General features: G+C 50.7%; 3 protein-coding genes across 5 annotated transcripts; all 3 read right to left on the bottom strand.

Moving 5' to 3' along the window:
* Positions 1 to 1,118: 1,118 nt before the first annotated feature.
* On the bottom strand, positions 1,119 to 4,345 carry S100a5 (S100 calcium binding protein A5). Its single transcript, XM_051199162.1, has 3 exons — positions 4,310 to 4,345; positions 2,878 to 3,028; positions 1,119 to 1,323 (listed from the first exon to the last, which is right to left on the bottom strand). The coding sequence occupies exons 2-3, from the start codon at positions 3,013 to 3,015 to the stop codon at positions 1,180 to 1,182; spliced, it is 282 nt and encodes a 93-aa protein (XP_051055119.1). The 5' UTR covers positions 3,016 to 3,028; positions 4,310 to 4,345; the 3' UTR covers positions 1,119 to 1,179.
* Positions 4,346 to 6,514: 2,169 nt separating this feature from the next.
* S100a4 (S100 calcium binding protein A4) lies at positions 6,515 to 8,993 on the bottom strand. 2 transcript variants are annotated; one of them, XM_051199159.1, is made up of 3 exons: positions 8,877 to 8,993; positions 7,441 to 7,596; positions 6,515 to 6,816 (listed from the first exon to the last, which is right to left on the bottom strand). In XM_051199159.1, the coding sequence occupies exons 2-3, from the start codon at positions 7,579 to 7,581 to the stop codon at positions 6,652 to 6,654; spliced, it is 306 nt and encodes a 101-aa protein (XP_051055116.1). In that variant the 5' UTR covers positions 7,582 to 7,596; positions 8,877 to 8,993; the 3' UTR covers positions 6,515 to 6,651. The 2 variants fall into 2 exon arrangements, with proteins under 2 accessions (XP_051055116.1, XP_051055117.1); XM_051199160.1 differs by lacking the exon at positions 8,877 to 8,993 and having other exon boundaries at positions 7,441 to 7,612.
* Positions 8,994 to 10,120: 1,127 nt separating this feature from the next.
* S100a3 (S100 calcium binding protein A3) lies at positions 10,121 to 16,421 on the bottom strand. Of its 2 annotated transcripts, none has more exons than XM_051199157.1 (3): positions 16,400 to 16,421; positions 11,055 to 11,200; positions 10,121 to 10,617 (listed from the first exon to the last, which is right to left on the bottom strand). In XM_051199157.1, the coding sequence occupies exons 1-3, from the start codon at positions 16,404 to 16,406 to the stop codon at positions 10,453 to 10,455; spliced, it is 318 nt and encodes a 105-aa protein (XP_051055114.1). In that variant the 5' UTR covers positions 16,407 to 16,421; the 3' UTR covers positions 10,121 to 10,452. The 2 variants fall into 2 exon arrangements, with proteins under 2 accessions (XP_051055114.1, XP_051055115.1); XM_051199158.1 differs by lacking the exon at positions 16,400 to 16,421 and adding an exon at positions 12,946 to 13,054.
* Positions 16,422 to 17,534: the final 1,113 nt, after the last annotated feature.

Below are 17,534 nucleotides of genomic sequence, written 5' to 3'. Positions count from 1 at the left end.
AGGGGGAGTGAGAACCTCACTGATACTGTCGCCCTCTGGTGGCAAGGTCAGCTCCAGGTGAAGGAGGGCAAGCAGCTAGTGATCTATGACAATACTTCTCAACCTTCCTAATTCTGTTCTGCGACCCTTGAATACCGTTCCTCATGTTGTGGTGACCCCCCCCCAATCCTAAGGTTATTTTCGTTGCTGCTTCACACCGTAATGTTGCTACTGTTATGAATCGCAGTGTAAACATCTGTGTTTTCCGATGATATTAGGCAACCCCTCTGAAAGGGTGGTTCGACCTCGCTAGTTTAAGACTTGGAGATATAGCTCAGTAGGTTGCTCCCACGATGCAGAATTTTGAGTCAACCTGGGCTATATAAAACCCTGTCAAAAAAGGGAGCAGGACAAAGGATTTCAGACACCATCCCCCACCAACAGTAAATTTCTGTCTAACGCCATCACTCGCTTCCTCCAGCTCACTGCCTGGGAGTTCATCTTTAGAGCAGCTTATGCATTAATGTGCACATAATGGAGCCCAGCCCAGCCAGCACGCTTAGTTATCATCTCAAGTGAAAAGTTTTGGATGTTTTCTCCTGAAGAAAAAGTCTTGAGAAGAGGAAGTTGGGGGAGGAAGAATTAGCCTCCTGGAATCACTCAGTGGAGAGGGGGCTAAAATGTGCCTTTCCTTTTCACTAGGGCTGCCAGAGTCGCCTGCTGTGGGCTGTGCCCCAAGTGAGACCCACTGAGCATCACTGCATTAGGAAGCCACAGGCCATCACCCCAGCCTCCTCACTCCCAATATGCTTTTTCTCACTGTTTCCTCTGCATCTTTGCCGCCAGGGGAAGCATGCAAATGCCTGGACCAGCTTTGTTGTTTTACATTGCAGAACAAAGCCAGGACACATTCAACAGACAGCCAGTGGAGTGGGGTGAAAGCCCACCCCCTGAACCCACAGGCCTCCTGTGTGTGACCTGAGGCTGAATGGCTCAAAATGTTTGTTCTCCCCTGACTCAGCCAATGGAGACAAACCACTGCAAAAACAGCACATGGAAAGGGGGGAAAGGCTTTATTTCTCTACTGGAAGAGTCCATCTATGAGAAAGAGAAGGGCCAGGAGCATAAGAGAAGCAGTTAAAGAGGCTGCAGGGGGCATGCCGGACCAGGAGCTGCAGGTGTGGGTAGAGAGGACCCTGGCTATTTGTTGTCCTCTAGGAAGAAATCATTGTAGGCCATGCACAGTGTGGTCAGGAACACGGAGTACTCCTTGAAGTCGATCTCCTGGTCGCTGTTCTTGTCCAGGCTCTTCATCAAGTTGTCAATGCTGCTCTCCTTCATCTTCTGCAAGAGCCCAGGGGGAGGAGACTGCTCAGCAAGTCAGCCCCAACCCTCACCTTTACACAGGACCAGACATCAAATGGGGTCCATGACCTGAGTGCTGATTCCAAATGAATTACAGGAGGAAGGCTGGTCTAGCCTTTGCTCCTGGGACATCCTCCCATGCAAAGAAATTATAATCTACAATTTATACCAGTAACTACTAAAAACAGCTTGAGTCCTGGCTCTGTAGTTCTGAGCATCATCCAAGTCCCAGACATAATGTGCCCGTATTATAAGACCAAACTGGAAAAGGACTCAGACATCAGTACATACTTCTCTGGAAGACCAGTACACTGGCGCTGAGAATGCCCTCAGCCTCAGCCTGGCACCAGATGTACTCTCAGTTTGGTCCCTGTACCCTGGCTCCTCTAGGAAGTTGAAGACAGAGCCCTAGGGTGGAGCAAGAAAATACAAGCAGGCAGACCCTGCTCTCCCTCTATGGAAATCAGTCCCAAGTCTCCCTTGGATACAGGATGTTGATACCCAGGATGCTGGAAACTGCCTCTCTGTGACATGATCCTGGTCCCCAGACGAGGCTCCTCCCCTGGAGCTCTGTCCCCCAGTAATTAGCACCTGATGGACCAGGGGTCCCTCTACCTTCATTAGTTCCAGGATGGCAGAGTGGTTCCTGGTATTGAATATGTGTATGCCAGGCCAGACATGGTGGCACTCAGGAAATGGAGGCAGGTGGATCTCTGTGAATTGGAGGCCAGACTGGTCAGGAACTACAGAGCGAGTTCCAGGACAACCTAGGCCACACAGAGAAACTTTGTCTCAAAAAGAAAAAGAAGTGAAAGGAAGTGTGTATGGCATGGTGAATGCCACATGCCTTGGGGAAGCCACAGAGAGACCTGAGAACAGTGGTACCTGCGCCACCCCTGCCCATGGACATATTCCAGGAGCCCTCTCCCTGGGGGAACAGTGGCATTTGGGACTTTACTATAAAGATAAATAGGAGGTTGGCGCAGAGACCTAGCCTGGAATTCCAGCCCGGTCTCAATGGGCACGTTCTCTGATGCATTTGAGGCTCTATTACTCTCGCTCATAGATTTTCGAGTTAGCCATCTAATCAGAATCAACGCTCTCTCCTTCCTACCCCATGTGGTTTACTTGACAACATCACTTAACACCTTGGCTGTGCCAGGCACAGAGGAGAATCAAGAAGAATCCCTATCCTTGAGTTGTACACAGCCAAACCCGGTACCTCACATCCCTCAAACCCTCAAGATCCCTAACACAGGCTATGCAACCCATCATCAAAATCTCCCTTATGTGACCCCATAGCCTCCCATGGGCAGTCATGCACCCCAGCCTCACCTCCTTTCCAGTGACTGATCCATCCCCCAGCACAGAGGCTTAGAGCCGTGGTAGCCAGAGATGCCAACCATTTCCGCTGTCTCTGGCCCTTCAGCCATCCTGTTCCTTGCTTCGGCTAGAGTACCCTACAAGTATGTGGGCATTTCCCAGAAGGGGTGCTCAGAATGTGTAGTGGGCTACGAGAGAATGGCCACCTACCTCTGCAAGGCTCAATTCTGTCTTGATCAACTCCTTCAGTTCTTTCCTACTCAGGGTCAGCTTGCTGCCCTCTCTCCCTGAGTATTTATGGAAAGTGGTGACCATGGTGGTCAGGGCCTTCTCAAGAGGAGTCTCCATCACCACGTGCACTCTGGAGTGGGAGAGGAGACAATCACAGCACTGGAGAAGCTAGACTTGCTCCTCACCAGTCATTCCCAAACCACCATTGCCAGCAGCCCACAGTGAGGCCAGATTCCTCCAACAAGAAGTTCCCCGTATATACAGACAGGTTGTAATGAGAGCCATGACAAACATACTGGCACAGCCAAAGCAGTGAGGATGCCCAGCCCCCAAAGAAGGCTGCGGGCTTCCCTGATCCAGAGGTGCTGACAGAGAGGTCCAGGAACAAAGAGGGTACAGGACCGCCTCTTCCAAAGAACTGTTGTTCTCTTCCCCATGCAGTTTAGGCTCTGGCTTTCCAGCCATAGTTCCCACCTAATCACCCTCCTTTCTCCAGTCGCTGAGTCACTGGAAATGAAGGAGTGTCTCACTGGGGGAGGGGGGTGGAGGGGGGAAAAAAAGGAGTCCAGGGGTCAGAGGGGGTTGGTGCTGAAACTGGGAGATAAGATCCCAGCAGGAAGCAGGAGAGAGGTGACTGGACTTGCCCAGTGACCTCCAGTCTGATGCCCAGAGAGCTTTATGTACAGCCTGACAGGGGCAGGGACGGGTGGGTATCGACATGGCCAGGACCTTATGAAATACGGCTCTATAGGTTGGGTTTGAATAATGGTTTCAGTTCAGTCAGCTTAGTCACTTCTCAAAAAGAACAGACAGCTGAAGCTTGTGGGGCTCCTGTTTAAAAACCACTTCCTCTTCAAGAGGAAGGAAACAATGGCCGCAGAACTGGAGGCTTCTGTAGATCCGGTGGAGAACCCTGGGGAGAAAGTGCCAACTCCTACCTCCAACCCAAGAAGTTCCTGAGCTGGACTGAACCCATCATTCATTTCCCGCCACCCATACCATCAGCTTCTCTCTCCATGAGCCTCTCATGGAGGCTCAGTCAGACCACAGTTCAAGGCAAGGAAGGAACTCTAAGCATTTGTAGGAAAATCCTGCTGACTCTGTGAGCCGGCTCTCTTCCCCACCTTCCTCTCTCCTCCTCCCCTTCTCTCTCCCTGAGACAGTATCTCACCATGAATCCTAAGATGACTACCCTCAAACTCATGATCCTCCTGCCTCAGCTGTCTTGCTCGTAGAGTTGGATTCTCAGGAAATCCTTAGTCACAATTACAAACACACTACCCCCTCCTCCCTAAGCATGCTCCCACTTGCAAGGCCAGGCCTTCCTTGCAGAGGTTTCCATGTCTTGTCACACTATCCTCAGCCAGGCTGGCCCAGCAGAAATGAAGGTCATCCAGAAGGAAGGACTCACCAAGGAAGAAGTAAACCTGGAGAATCTAGGCTGCAGTCAGCCTCCCTACCAGTACTCTCTGCTTTTATTCCCTCATCCCCAAGGCCCAGGAGAATCAGGAGGGGTGGGGCCAACGAGAAGGGATCAGAGATATGAGGAATCCAGAAAAAGTTGACGTGAACCCTCTCTGGAAACTGTCACTTGCTGTTTACAAGCAGAACTGGAGGTGGCACATGAAGCCCAGCACGACATACACATTTTCAATACCAGGACCCGTTTTTCCTACCAAACCTCACATCTGGTGAAGTAATAGGTTGAAAAAGGCAAGTTGGGCTCTCCAGGAAAGAAACAGTAGAAAGTGTGGACCAAACACAGGGTATATATATCTGCCCCCATATCCTAGACTACTCTCCACATTGAAGCCCTCCATCCTTGCATCAATTCCAAGCCCACAAGGATCCATCTTGGGATGGGATCAGTGAAGGAAGATATTTCCTGCCAAGCTAAAGTCACTAGCTAACACAAAGTAAAGAAGGGAAGTAGTTGTTGGAGACACCTGGCTTGGAGGACTAGAAATCCAGGGTTGGGGAAGACCATCAAAGGAGGGCTTAGGACTGGGTTGAGGCTGTGGACTGTGGAAGAGGTTCCAGTTTCAGGAACAGTCATGCATGGATGGCCCAGGGGTCAAGGTGAGTTTCCTGCACTCTGGAACACTCACACTGACTCTAAGGACAGAATTTGGTTAGGGGCCAGCCCCTAATCTTGGCTAAAATCCCACCCTAGCCTGCCTCGTTCCTCTCCACTGCCCCCTTTGTCATCCCACCGCAGCTATTATACTAGTGACACAGCGGAAACTTGTCTCTAAGCAACCGGAGTTTCCGAAAGTAGAGTGATGCAGGAGGAGGCTCCTGGGAGCACACTGCCGTGGAAGATAGGCAGATTGACTGGGAGTGCAAAAAAAAGAGAAGATAGTCTTAACCTGGACCTAAGTCTCCATAGTCAAACTCCAAGGGAACATCTGAGTCACCTACCCCACTCCCCTGAGGCTGGAGAGAAAGCACAATATGATGAGAAGGGACGCTTAGAAAACAAACTCGCCAGACTTGGGACAGCTTGTGGATACCTTTCTTTAAGCATCCCCATACCACCCAGGCAAGGGCTTGACATCTAACCTCAACCCCATTCTCGGCACTCCAGAACCACTGCCCACCCTAAGGGGCAGCTACATTTGCCTCATGTTCTAGAGGTGAGAGAGTGAGGGGATGAAGATCTCAATTTTCTTTATCAGATCACATGGCCAAAATCATTTCTCTAAAACTGTGGTCATCTCCCCATCATCTGCTTCTATCACCTAGCAACTATCCACCCCCATTTATTGGTCCTGAGGTCCTTTGTCCTCCTCTAAGCAACATGATTCTTAGAAATAGTAGATCCTGTCCCACAGCCCTCTGAGGGTGGAGACAGTATGTTAAGAGAATGGCTATGTCAGTCAGCCATGGTAGTATACTTCTATAATCCCAGAACTCGGGAAGTTGACTAGGAGGATCAGAAGTTCAAGGCTACATTTGGCTATAGGAGTGAAGCCTCTTCTCCAAGAGAGAGAAGGAAAGAGAGACAGACATAGAGAGAGACTTACGCTCCCACAAATGACCTCTCTATACTGCCCTTCTTCACCAGCCATGGACAGGAAAGGGTTAATCTGTTGTTTGAAGCCAATGAGCTGGAATGGGTAGCAGGGCAGGACCTGGACTATAAATGTCAGGGATGGGTACCAGTCCACCTCTCCATCCTTCTCTGGCTTCAGGACTCCTTCCTTGTGACTCAGGCCTGTTGTCTTCCCTCCAGACTCCAAGCAGCAACAGATGTGACCTTCAGTCCCATCCCAACTTCAGTTTGAGCCCAGAGGCAGTTCTGGAGAGAGGAAGGAGGGTGGTGGGCTGGCTAACTTCCCACATCTGGAGCCTTTCAAGCCAAGCCTCTGGTGGCTTCTATGTTAAGTGTTCCCAGAGTTTGCTTTGTTGCACATATGTGTGTGCATGCACACACACACACACACACACACACTTGCATGCTCCGTAAATAGGCCACTCTACCCCCTCCACACCCCTTTCTAGTTTTGTCCCCACAAGGCTCCAGCTCAACTCCCAGCAGTCCCCACCACTACCCTGTGATATACCCTCCCTCAACCTCCAACCCACAATCTCCAGTCTTTTAGACAACAGCTCATAGTTTCAAGATTCTTTATTGAACTTTCTCGGCATTGTGCATGTGTATGAAGAAGCCAGAGTAAGGCACTATGCTCAAAGCTAACAGGGAAGAGACCCCCTGGCAGGCCACACCCCCACACTTCATCTGAGGAGTCTTCACTTCTTCCGGGGCTGTTTATCTGGGCAGCCTTCAAAGAATTCATTGCACATCATGGCAATGCAGGACAGGAAGACACAGTACTCCTGGAAGTCTACTTCATTATCCCTATTGCTGTCCAGGTTACTCATCAGTTTCTGGAATCCTGCTTCATCTGTCCTTTTCTGGAAGAAGAAGAGGAACAGTTAAAAGCCAAACCCAAGCTAGATCTCTGCCTCCATCTAGGAGCTCAGGAAGGCCTCCGGCCACTCAGGAAGCCTTGGGGCTAAGCTACGTAGAGGAGGATGTGCCGAGGATGTGCACTTGAGATAGCTGGGAAAGTGCAGGACCACATCTTCTCCATGCTTGCTTTAAGTATCTCATTAGGAAACAGCCATGAGAGTGATGCATTAACCAATGCAAGGCGTTATTGCGGGGAGGGCCTGCAGGCATTCATGTGCCTCTACCATCATGTCAGAAGCCCAACTTCTCTTGCCAGCAGCCCTCATCTAGCCTGCAGTTTCAGACACTGACTGTCTTAGGCAGTTGTTTTGATCTTTCTCTGTCTCTTCGGTTGTGTTCACTCTAAACTTTCTCTCAGCTGAGGGCTAGTGAGGGGTAGATGGTTCACTGTGGTTCCACACCAAGCACCAGGAGCAAGCTTTCCAGCCTCTACCTCCCCACTTTACAGATACATGCCAGCTGTAGTTAGGCACTACGTCAAGGCTAGTGCCCACCAGAGTCCCAACCTCCTCCTCCTCCTCCTGGGGATGCAGCACACATGAAATACATGGGCAGGGCCCACTCACCCCCAGGAAGCTAGGCAGCTCCTTGGTCAGCAGCTCCTTCATCTCAGACTTGTTGAGCTTGAACTTATCACCCTCTTTGCCTGAGTATTTGTGGAAGGTGGACACCATCATATCAAGGGCCCGTTCCAGGGGATACTCCATGGTGACAGTTGAGACCTAGGGGCAGAAGACACAAAGGTAGCCTTACCCACCCCACAACAATAGTGTATCAAGAACTGGCTGTGTGGTGCTACTCATCACCAAGGTCATAGACTCATCCTGACCCCATTTTAATTGCTCCATTCGGGAGCGCTTCCAGAAACTGTCCTCATTCCCAGAGAGATCAGAGGAGTGGGACCCACTAATGGCAAGAAGGCATTGTATGCTTTGGACTCTGAAACATGCAGAGCCTACCATACAATCTCTGGAGATTCGTGCCAACTGCTTTTTGGGTCCGCCCTCAGGCCTGGCCTCAATAATAGAAGTTTTCCGTTCTCGCTCAGCGCATTCACTCCCACAACTCAACCACAAGCACCAGGCTCTGACCCATTCTTCCCCCTCCCGGCACTGGGCGCGGCTGCTGGCTGCCTGCCCATGGGCCTTCCGCGGAAAAAAACCCCCGCTGCCTATTGACCAGCTTAGAGAGGAGTGAGATGAGATGGCAGAGGCAGGGACACAAGGGGAGGGGTGCTGTATGGCATAGGGCACTAATATGAACACAAAAGCCTACATACAGGCAGGAGCTGCAGTGGTGGGTTCGTGAGTAGGGGTGCTTGCCACCAAGCTTAATGGCCTGAGTTTGATCTCCAGAGCCCATGGTAGAAGGAGAGAGACTGACTCCCCACAAGTTGCCCTCTGACCTCCACAAGCTCACCTTGGCATGAGTCCCCCCATTCCCAACCCATGCATGCACACAAATAAATAACTGTAATTTAAAAGTAAAAAAAGAAAGAAAGGAAGGGAGGAAGGAAGGAAGGAAGGGAGGGAGGGAGGGAAGGAGGAAGGAAGGAAGGAAGAAAGGAAGGAAGGAAGAAAGAAGGAAAGCCTACAGGTTCCCTCACTTTGCTTCCTACGCCTGCTTCCTGCACACACCGGCTTGAATAACCCAGCAAACACCAGTCAGGGTACCTATCCAAGGCTCCCAATCACAAACATACACTGTAACAACAAGTGTAAGCCTCAACGTCTTAGAAATCTTGAGAGCTCAAATGCCATCTATACACCTTGTGTTTTGTTTTCATTCTTGTGCAACATACACACACACACACACATACACTCACACACACACACACACACACACACACACACACACACACACACACACGAGCCTCCACATCAGAATCTCTCATCTGGATCTATTAAAAACATCTGTCTCCCCAACAGCCTCCCTTTCTCCTGTCCCAGCTTCAGCCTCTGACATTGCCACCAACACTGCTATCAGGGCCAATACAACTCACCAGACCCAGAGAGAGGAAGTGCTGAACAGAGAGGTTTGAGGAAAGCCCAAATGTCTGCCCTATTTATACGCTGCTGGGCCCTGCCCATGCAGGGGATGGGGGGAGCATGGACACTGTGCTCCTACTGTTGGTTGATGTAGTAAATGTCACAGTCCCCTCCACCAGCCCAGCCTGAGAACCAAGCTTCCTGTTACCCAGCAGGCACAGGCAAGCAGTGAGTAAGCCCCAGTGGACACAAGACCTGAATGATATAGATCCCACCCAGTAGCCACAGCTCAGCCAAAGTTTTAGGAAGCTTTGAGAAGGGGCAACCTGAACATGGGATGTGGGCCAAGGGCAAGGAGATGGGGAGGTGATGGGTGAGAGGTAGGAAACTGTCCTGGAAATGTGTGGCCCAGGAATTAGGGAGGTGACACCAGCCAGGGAGACAATCAGTCAGCCCTTCTCTCCAGCCTTAACAACTCTCAGTCATGATCGGTAAGACCCAGGGTGAAGACTGGCAAGTCCGGAGGGGCCTTGGGACCACCCCAGGTGGGAAAGATGCCTAGGAGGGTGTGATGGAGTGAGGCCTGGAAGTTCATGAATGGGTAGAAGGTCCAGTTAGGGTATCAGGGGTGATGGGAGCATTCAGGGTTGAACACTCAGCTTGGAGAAGAGAGTTAGAGGAAAAATACATAAAATAGGCAGTCAGGATTAATCTCTGAGGATGGGGTACAAATACGGGGATTGATCAAGGGTTAGTAATGGGGATTTGGAGCCCATGGGGACTGTGGTTTCAGATGGGGACTGACTCAAATTATCCCCACCCCCTTCCAATAAATACAGAGCCTTCCTCCCTGGCTGGGAACAAGTACCTCCGAGGCCCTAATCCTATTACTGCTGCTCTCTGATCTCTCACAGCTATACCACACCCTTACCCACAGCCACACCCTCCTTGAAGCATCCAGTCACAAATACTGAGTTCCTCTCCAGGAGCCTCCTGCCCTCCTAAAAGCCCAAGACAAGGGCTCTTACCTCAAAACAGGGGACAGATGGAGACAAAGACCCCCCCAGCCTCACCTGATGGGGGCTTGTAATGGCCCCACCCTCCTATTGAACCCTAAGATGTGTGCATTCCTATGTGGTCTGGCACTGCCTTTGGGGCCTCTGCCTTCAACCTCCTTCCTTCAGTGATAGAGGAATCAAGATCCCCAAAGACTTAGTCCCAAAGTCCAGTGCATCCTGTCAAAAGAACCAAGCCAAGCCAAGCTGACATTTCTTTATTAGGAGTTGAGTAGGCCCCTGCCACAGTGGGCACATGGCTGAGCCTCCAAAGTGAGAGAGCAGATGTTCTCCCTTCCAAGAAGAAAAGCAAAGGCTGGCTTCTGTTCCACCCCTCACTACCTCGACAGCCCTAGGAAAGCCTCTACAGTGCATGAGAAGCCAGGGTTGCACATTAGGGACCTGGCAAATCCAGACTGAAAGGGTTACCACAGAGAGGGCAGGAAGAGTGTGGCTACACATCCAGGGTCACCACAGGGACAGAGACTAGAGTAGACCCTGCCCTTCCAGGATGGCATACCCCTCTGGATAGAGGCTACTGGGGACAAGAGGGCTCAGGGGGGCAGTCTTTGAAGTACTCGTGGCAGTAGAGGCAGAGGCTGGCAAGGGCACGCACGTACTCCCCAAAGTCCACCTCGCAGTCCTTGTTGGTGTCCAGAACACTCATGAATTTATTGTAGTCACACTCCCGGAACTCACTCTGTGGAAGGGATGAGAAGGGAAAGTCAGGAAACCCGGGGTGAGGCGCCTAAGCAGCTTCCCACACCACTCCCCTCTGAGGGTGGTCCTCCCCGATTCCAACCCACACCCTCCTGGGGGCCAACCTCATCCTACCCATCCTGATTAGACACCCATTTCCCAGCCCTGCTTCTCAGCTCACTTGCTGAGCACCGACTCCTTGCTCTGCAGAGCCTGCTGAGAGGCATTATCCACAGGACAGTAAGAGTGACTGTCACCCCACTTTACATCCCATTTTGCTAAGGCTCATCCAGCCATGTCAGCTCACTTCCTTGTGTCCCCTCTCCACAGTACAGCTTCTCCCTCTTGCTGTTCTGTGCTGATGTTTGGTCCCAGGCCATTCTTTGCAGAGACCAAGTGGTACCTCCCACTAAGGGGAAGAGGTGTGAGGGTGCTCACCGGGGTCCAAGTGGGCAGCTCTTTCTGCAGCAGCTCCTTGAGCTCTGACTGACAGATCTTGTACTTGTCCCCACAGCGCCCAGCATACTCCTGGAAGGTGCACACGATGGCAGCTACTGCCTGCTCCAGGGGCCGGGTCATCCTCACTGTCACAAAAAATGGGTGTGATTCACAAGGAAAGTCAGGCCAGTCTTCACCCTCAGTGTTTCCTTGGAGCTAATTCCAAACCTGTCAAACTCCGCCATGCTGAAGTTCCCCTTCCTCTGAGCAGCCCTCCTTGACAACTGCTTTACACACACACACACATACACACACACACACACACACACACACACACACACATGCTCTCTCTCTCTCACACACACACATACGCACACACATGCTCTCTCTCTCATACACACACACACATTCACACATACACACACTCACACAAATGCACATTCACACACACACACACACACACACACACACACACACTACATACACACATACCATACATACACACACCGATTCTCCCCATTGTGCCTGTTGTGGTTTGTCTGGACAGACATTTCATTTCCACAACACTGCCATAAATTCCCCGGGAATAGCATGCCCCACCTCATCACATTCATCCCTCAATGAGGGTCTCCCTAAGAGCACTGATTCCCTCCAGTCCTTTCTCACCCCCACTCCTGGAAATTCTCAGTCTCCCATTGGGTACCATGCCATGTGATGCAGCCCCTGGTCCTAGATGCCTCTGCCCCTTGAGGACCTGGAGATCCATCCTGTAAGAGCTGGATCAGGAAGCCCTTTCCGGTGCATCTTTGCCCTGGCGAGGCTAATGCCAGCAGGAGTGGTCAGCTTGAGGAGGTCCCCTGCCACCTCACTATGCCTCCTCCCCTGACCTGAAGAAGCTGCGGTTCCCCCCTCTGCAGCCCTGGGTGAACTGTTTCTCTGGTTCTCGGTTGTCTTTTTCTGTAAAGTGGTTTAATCCAGCCTCATGGGCCTAGCCAGAAATGTGGACCAGGGGTTCTCTGGGAAGTTCATTGGCTCATAGATCTATTCGTTTATGACCTGCCATACTCCATTCCCCTGGCAGTGGGGGCAGGTAATCTTAAGACAGAAGGCTTTGAAAAGAGTCCCCCACACTGATGGGAGGGAAGTACTTCCTAGAATTCCTTCCCTCACCCCATATCTATTGTCCCCTACATTGCCCATCCAGCCTGGGCAAACCCTGGGCAGGCAAGAAAGCAATAGAGTTGTTTCCATGTGAGTACATGACTCACTCTTGACTCCCTCAGGGGACTGGAGTCCTGCAGTACAGGGCAGCCAGAGCCAAGACTCTTATTGGCAAGTTCCCTCTGCTAGGAGCAAAGGGGCAGCAAGGAAGTAAGGGGGTGGGGGCTGAAGTGGCAAGCATTGTGGTGTCTACTTCTTCATGACAGCCCAGGGCCGGAACAAGGACCCACATTCCCAATGGAGGAAAGAGCCATGATCCCAAGAGCTCAGCACCTCGGAGCCCTTCTGAGCTCCTTCCAGCCTGCCTGGCGCCACTTCTGCTATTATTTCAGAAGCCCTGGCCTGTCCCAACTCATCCCCAAGAACGAAGCGAAGAGGCAAGGAGCTCACTTAAGGGCTGCACCAGAACCATAGCCAGGCCACTGTCCCCGCATCGCTCAGATCTTGGCCGGGCACACTCCCCAGGCCAAACTTCCTTACAGCTTACAGCTCCTTAGTGTTCAAGGGGACCTCTGAGTCCACCATATCTGATTTTCCTTACCCTCACCTGCTAATGTGACCTTTCTGCTTCCATACCCAGGCCCTGTATGCAGGAACAGGCTAGCTGTTGAGGGGTTCCTGAGCTGCCCCAACACCCAACCCAAGGCAGTTCCCAACCAGCCACACTCACCACTGCTGCTGCTGTCTCAGCTGTGGGAGCCTAACAACGGGGTGTCCCTATTTGTAGCCTCATGAGAGAGGAAGGGAGCAATTATAAGGGCCCAAGTAGGTCAACGCTGAGGCTGCCCTCAGGGTCCCCTGCCTTCTTCCCTCAGTAGCCTCTATTACAGGCCCACCACCCACCTAGCAACGCACAGATCAAAGACCCAGTCTGAGTCTCAGACACCACTCCCAACTCATTCCCACTCTGCCCTTCCCCAAAGCGGGCAATAGGCAACGGCTTCCTGGTAGCCTCTTCCAGCCCTTCCAGCCACACATATCCCCCTCCCGAGCTCTTTGCCATAAAGATACCCAGAATACACAATGGGAACCCACCTTGGATTCTCTTAGCTTGTACCTCCAGAGTCCCCGCACAGGAGAGGCCTCGGGAACATTTGGATAAGGCCCCTAACTACAAGTGAGAAATCTGAGGCCATGGGACACCCTGTGTGCACAGCCTCCAGATTGCGGAGTGTTTGGTGGCCTTTGGCTGTGAATTGCTTATTTCACTGAAGGAAATCCTGGTGAGGCATTTTTGAGACCCAGAGGAAGGGAGTGCCTCCTGGTGAGCCTCCAGCTGTCAGGGCTTGAACTTTCTTGTCTCTGTACTCCTAGTGATGTGGATGAATTTGGGCCACAGATTCATGTGAGAGCTGGCATGTCCCCAGCTCCTGAGGAAGTTCTGCTCAGCGCTGGAGCAACTTTCCAAGCAGTCCTGGGGGTAGAGCACTCACGTTGTCCCCAGGGGGTTCAGCATCACCTCTCTACTTATATCCCCTCTTGTGTGGGTCCTGGGTTCCAACTGTCTTCCTCACTCCCCAGATCATCAAACCAATTCAAGCTTAGGCTTGGCCAGAGCCCCCAGGTTCCCTGCTCAACTTCCCAGATTTTGCCATCACCTATGTTTTTTTTTAATGAGGTATTTTGTTTTGGTTTTTGTTGTTTTTTATTTATTTTACTTATATATATATATATATTGCATCAGTAATGTACACATTAGTGCAGGCACCCACATGGGTCACAGGCATTGAGTCCCCATGGAGATGGCGTTACACGTGGTTGTGATCCACCTAATGTGGGTGCTAGGAACCAAACTCCACAAAAGCGGTACACACTCTAACAGCTAAGCAATCTCTCCAGCCCTCACTTAAAATTCTGATGGGGTTTCTTTCTCCCTTTCTTTCTTTCGTCCTTTCTTCTTCCGATGCATTTATTTTTATTTTATGTGTATGAGTGAGTGCCTACATGTCTGTTTAACACAGGACTTCTCCCAAGGAGGTCAGAAGAGGGTGTTGGATGCCCTGGAACTAAAGTAATAGGTGATTGTGAGCCACGATGTGGGTGCTGGGAACAAAAGCTGAGTCCTCAGCAAAAACCTCTGAGCCATCTCTCCAGACACAAGGAGGCTTGTTTTGTTTTGTGAGACAGAGTCTCTCTACACAGCCCTGGATGTCCTAGAGTTCACTATGTAGACCAGGCTGACTCAAATTCAGAGATCCACCTGCCTCTGCTTCCCGAGTACCAGGATTAAAGGCATGTGATGTCATGTCTGGTCTGGCTTTCTCTAAATACCTGTTGTTCTTTGATGTTTAGAAAAAGATCATTTTAATTCTGTCCGGCATTTCCTGTCATTCTTAGCTCACATAAGTAGAGACCACCATTCACTGGAAACCCTCTCCTGCTGTTTCTCTGTTCTCTCCAACTCTAAGCTTCCATGTCACACACACACACAAACACACACACACAGAGAGAGAGAGAGAGAGAGAGAGAGAGAGAGAGAGAGAGAGAGAGAAGAATGCGGGAAGGAGAAGAGGAGCCTGACTTCTTCCCAGCCAGTGACAAAACCCTCATGCCTGTATGGGCAGCCTGAGAGCCCTTGACCTCACCCTGGACCCAGCACCCAGCTTTGCCTGGGCCACCATCTCCTCCTGGAGGTTGCCAGCCTTGTGGATGAGGGGAGTGAGCAATGGAGGCAGAAGGAAGGAAGGGCTGTGATTAGCCCTGTTTTATTGGCAAGGAGTTATGAGCACTTTGGGACAGAGGACAGAGATGGTCACACAGCAGCAGAAGGAGGGGCCAGAGTTGACCAGCAATTAATTTTCTTCTGGGTCAGTGACTTATTCCCACCACCCACCAACACCTCAAGCAAGTCATCTCTGCTCCTGGGACCTGATTTACCTCATTGATGGAAATAAAAGTAGTAACTATCTCAGGATTATTGTGGAGTTTTAGCACAAGCCAGGCTCATGGAACAAATGTTACCACGATATAGTAAGGACTTGGTAAATGCTAACCCAGAGAGGGAGTGACTTGCCCAGGGTCACATAACTGGTGAGTGGCAGACTCGCTATTCACTGTTCATACAAATAATTAGAGGCACTGATACGAGGCATCCAGGGTATAGCATAAACAAAACACAGTCCCTCTCAAGGGAGACGGCAATCTAGTGGGAGAAACAGACAATAACAAACTAATGTTTAATAAGCTGAAGAGTCCTGTAGCCTAGCTCCTGAGCCCACTTTGTTATCCAACAACCCTTCCTGCTTCTGGGCACAGCCACAGCTCCTAGGAACACTGCATCTTTGTCGACAGGGAGAAATCTGGGAGAGGCTAAGAGACTTGTCTTGGTAGAGATATGGAGTTGGAGGATGCACATGGAAAAAACACTTAATGCACATGGAAAGAACACTTGATTGGGCCTTAACTCAAAACTCCTCCCCTGCTTAGCATCTGACTTCAGCACATTTGAAGTTTGTTAGAGAGTTAATTTCCTTGTAAAAATTTAATTTCCTTACCTGCAAAGAGGGTTTGGAAAATTCTTACCCTAAGAATCCAAAGTGTTGCCTTGTATGGTGAAATATGTCTTTCATCTCAGCACATGAATGGCAGAGGCAAACTGATGTTGGTGAGTTCAAACCCAACTAGTCTAAATAGCAACTTTCAGGCCAGTCAGAGTTACATAGTAAGATCTTGTCTCAAAAAAAAAAAAAAAAAAAAAAAAAAAAAATCAAAGTTATTTTTGTTACTAGTTGTTACTGTGGAAATGTGAGGGCTCTGGCCCCCCAAGTCTAACTCAACAGAAACACACTGAATTCCCTAGATGGGAGGGTGGGGAACAGTGGAACCCGCCCTTCCTTACTGGGTCATCTTACTTAGCTTCTGCCTCCACAAAGATGGAGGTCAGGACTCTGAATGAATTCTCTCCCCTTTTTCAAACAAACAACAAAAAAAAAACCTTCTTAAGGTACCTGGCATCTTCCTGCCCGCCTGGAAGTTTTCCAGCTTCTACCCAGAACTCTCTTCTGTAGTGACCCACAGTGAGCAGCAGTGGACCCCAGTTCCAGGGCCTGACTAGAGTCATCGTCCTTCCTTCCCACTCCCTCCCATCCACATGCTCCATCCCCATCCTTAGGCTGAACTCTTACCTTGCATAGCTCCCCCAGGACAGGTGAGCTGACCGCTGAGAAATGTGCTGTTGGCTGTTGCTGGAGAAGGGTGAGCAGGAGGCTGAGCAGAGGTGAAAGCAGATGCTAGCTGATCTGGCAGGACTTCTTACAAGCTGCAACCCTGACTCTCCCTGGCTCCCCCTCTGCCTCCTCACTATCATCACCATCGCCTAAGATCCCTGGAAAACACATCACCCCTCTAAGTGGCAGTATCTGGTCCTGCACCTCAGGGAAGAATAAGATAGAGTGACCCAAGAATCTGGACATTGTGTTTATTTCTGGCAAAGGGGCCTGAGCCCTGGGGTCAGAGTGACCACCCGAATCCAACAGCCCCATGAGGTTAAGTTAACTTGACCTAAACAATCGACCTCCTTTCTGACCTTCTGGGCCAAGTATAGAGAACATATGGGAAAGGATATCTGATTACTGGGACCAGCACTGGGCCAGGGAGGAAGTTGCAGCCGAAGCTACAGAATTGGAGCTGGGAAAAGGGAAGAGAATCTAAGCTGGGACCAAGAGGATCCTGCAGAGATTAGATCTACCACTTGCTTTGACAACAAGCCAATGGCTGGTTGTGTCTACTGCATGGATGAGAACAGCGAGCTGGTAGAGAGATCTATCGAGTGACCCATGTGGGAGCTGTGCTGTGGAGTGGGGTACCAGTTCATTACATCATCCCAGAACCCATAACTGGCTGTTGTGTTGGTGCTCTTAAGGGTGGAGCCATCCAACTCAAGCTTTGCTTGCTCTTAGTTGCCTTTGAAAATCAGTAGCTTTGGAGATGATGAGCTAAACAAGTCTCCTAGTTCAACTGACATCTCTGATTTTTGGCTTAAAATGATAAATGTCACCTAGGTCGTGCCATGCCTCCTCACCCCCCGGCCCACCCACAGGTGTGAGTGAGCCAGCCCTAAAATTGTGAGCATGGGAGAACTGTCCCCATTACCCTCCCCTGCCCATCAGTGCCTGGGACAGGTGGGAGAGCTATCCCCATTCTCATCTGGAGGACCAACCACACAGCTGCTCAGGCCCAGACCCAGGGTTATGACTTAGGCTGCCCCATCGGCTATCCCATCTATGATCTGCTGGAGCATGCGACCCACAGACCTACAGC

Source organism: Phodopus roborovskii, unplaced genomic scaffold (assembly GCF_943737965.1).
Source record: "Phodopus roborovskii unplaced genomic scaffold, PHOROB, whole genome shotgun sequence".
NCBI classification, from domain to species: domain Eukaryota; kingdom Metazoa; phylum Chordata; class Mammalia; order Rodentia; family Cricetidae; genus Phodopus; species Phodopus roborovskii.
This window is presented reverse-complemented; position numbering and strand designations above follow the sequence as displayed.

Excerpts from the sequence above, each read along its gene's own strand:
- S100a5 (XM_051199162.1), bottom strand. The coding sequence starts at position 3,015 with ATGGAGACTCCTCTTGAGAAGGCCCTGACCACCATGGTCACCACTTTC. Across the intron at positions 1,324-2,877 it reads CAGAATTGAGCCTTGCAGAG|AAGATGAAGGAGAGCAGCAT; the intron begins GTAGGTGGCCAT and ends GGGCTCTTGCAG.
- S100a4 (XM_051199159.1), bottom strand. The coding sequence starts at position 7,581 with ATGGAGTATCCCCTGGAACGGGCCCTTGATATGATGGTGTCCACCTTC. Across the intron at positions 6,817-7,440 it reads AGCTGCCTAGCTTCCTGGGG|AAAAGGACAGATGAAGCAGG; the intron begins GTGAGTGGGCCC and ends TTCTTCTTCCAG.
- S100a3 (XM_051199157.1), bottom strand. Across the intron at positions 10,618-11,054 it reads AGCTGCCCACTTGGACCCCG|AGTGAGTTCCGGGAGTGTGA; the intron begins GTGAGCACCCTC and ends TCCCTTCCACAG.